This window comes from Corvus brachyrhynchos, unplaced genomic scaffold, assembly GCF_000691975.1.
Source record: "Corvus brachyrhynchos isolate BGI_N302 unplaced genomic scaffold, ASM69197v1 scaffold535, whole genome shotgun sequence".
Lineage (NCBI taxonomy): Eukaryota > Metazoa > Chordata > Aves > Passeriformes > Corvidae > Corvus > Corvus brachyrhynchos.
Window position 1 is genome coordinate 29,247 of NW_008237901.1, and position 344 is coordinate 29,590.

Genomic DNA, 344 nt, shown 5'->3' on the forward strand with positions numbered 1-344 from the left:
CTCCCTCATCTTACTCGTCCTCGTCTCCCTCCTCCTCCTCCTCCTCGTCCTCGTCCTCATCCTGCTCCTCCTCCTCCTCCTCGTCCTCCTCCTCTTCCTCCGCTTCCTCCTCCTCCTCCACGTCCTCCTCCATCACGTCCTCATCAAAGTCCTCGTCCCCGAAGTAAAGCCCCCCCTGCGCGCCCCCTGCCCACGCGGTGGCTTCTTCCTCTTCCTCCTCCTCCTCGTCCTCCGCGGGGTCTTCCCAGAGCTCGGCTTCCTCCTCCTCCTCCTCCTCCCACATGTCGTCATCTTCCTCCTCCTCCACACCAGCCTCATCCTCCTCCTCCTCCTGCTCCACATCC

General features: G+C 63.7%; 1 protein-coding gene across 1 annotated transcript in view; it reads right to left on the reverse strand.

The window, feature by feature from the left end:
- The window catches only part of LOC103614650 (E3 ubiquitin-protein ligase TRIM41-like), a gene marked incomplete at its 5' end in the record, with an annotated part of 2,694 nt that extends 2,351 nt beyond the window's left edge, over nucleotides 1-343 (reverse strand). The window contains one exon of the mRNA XM_017732920.1: nucleotides 83-343. Coding sequence (XP_017588409.1) covers nucleotides 83-343 — 261 coding nt within the window. The remainder of the gene's footprint in view (nucleotides 1-82) is intronic.
- Between the last annotated feature and the right edge of the window lies 1 nt (nucleotide 344).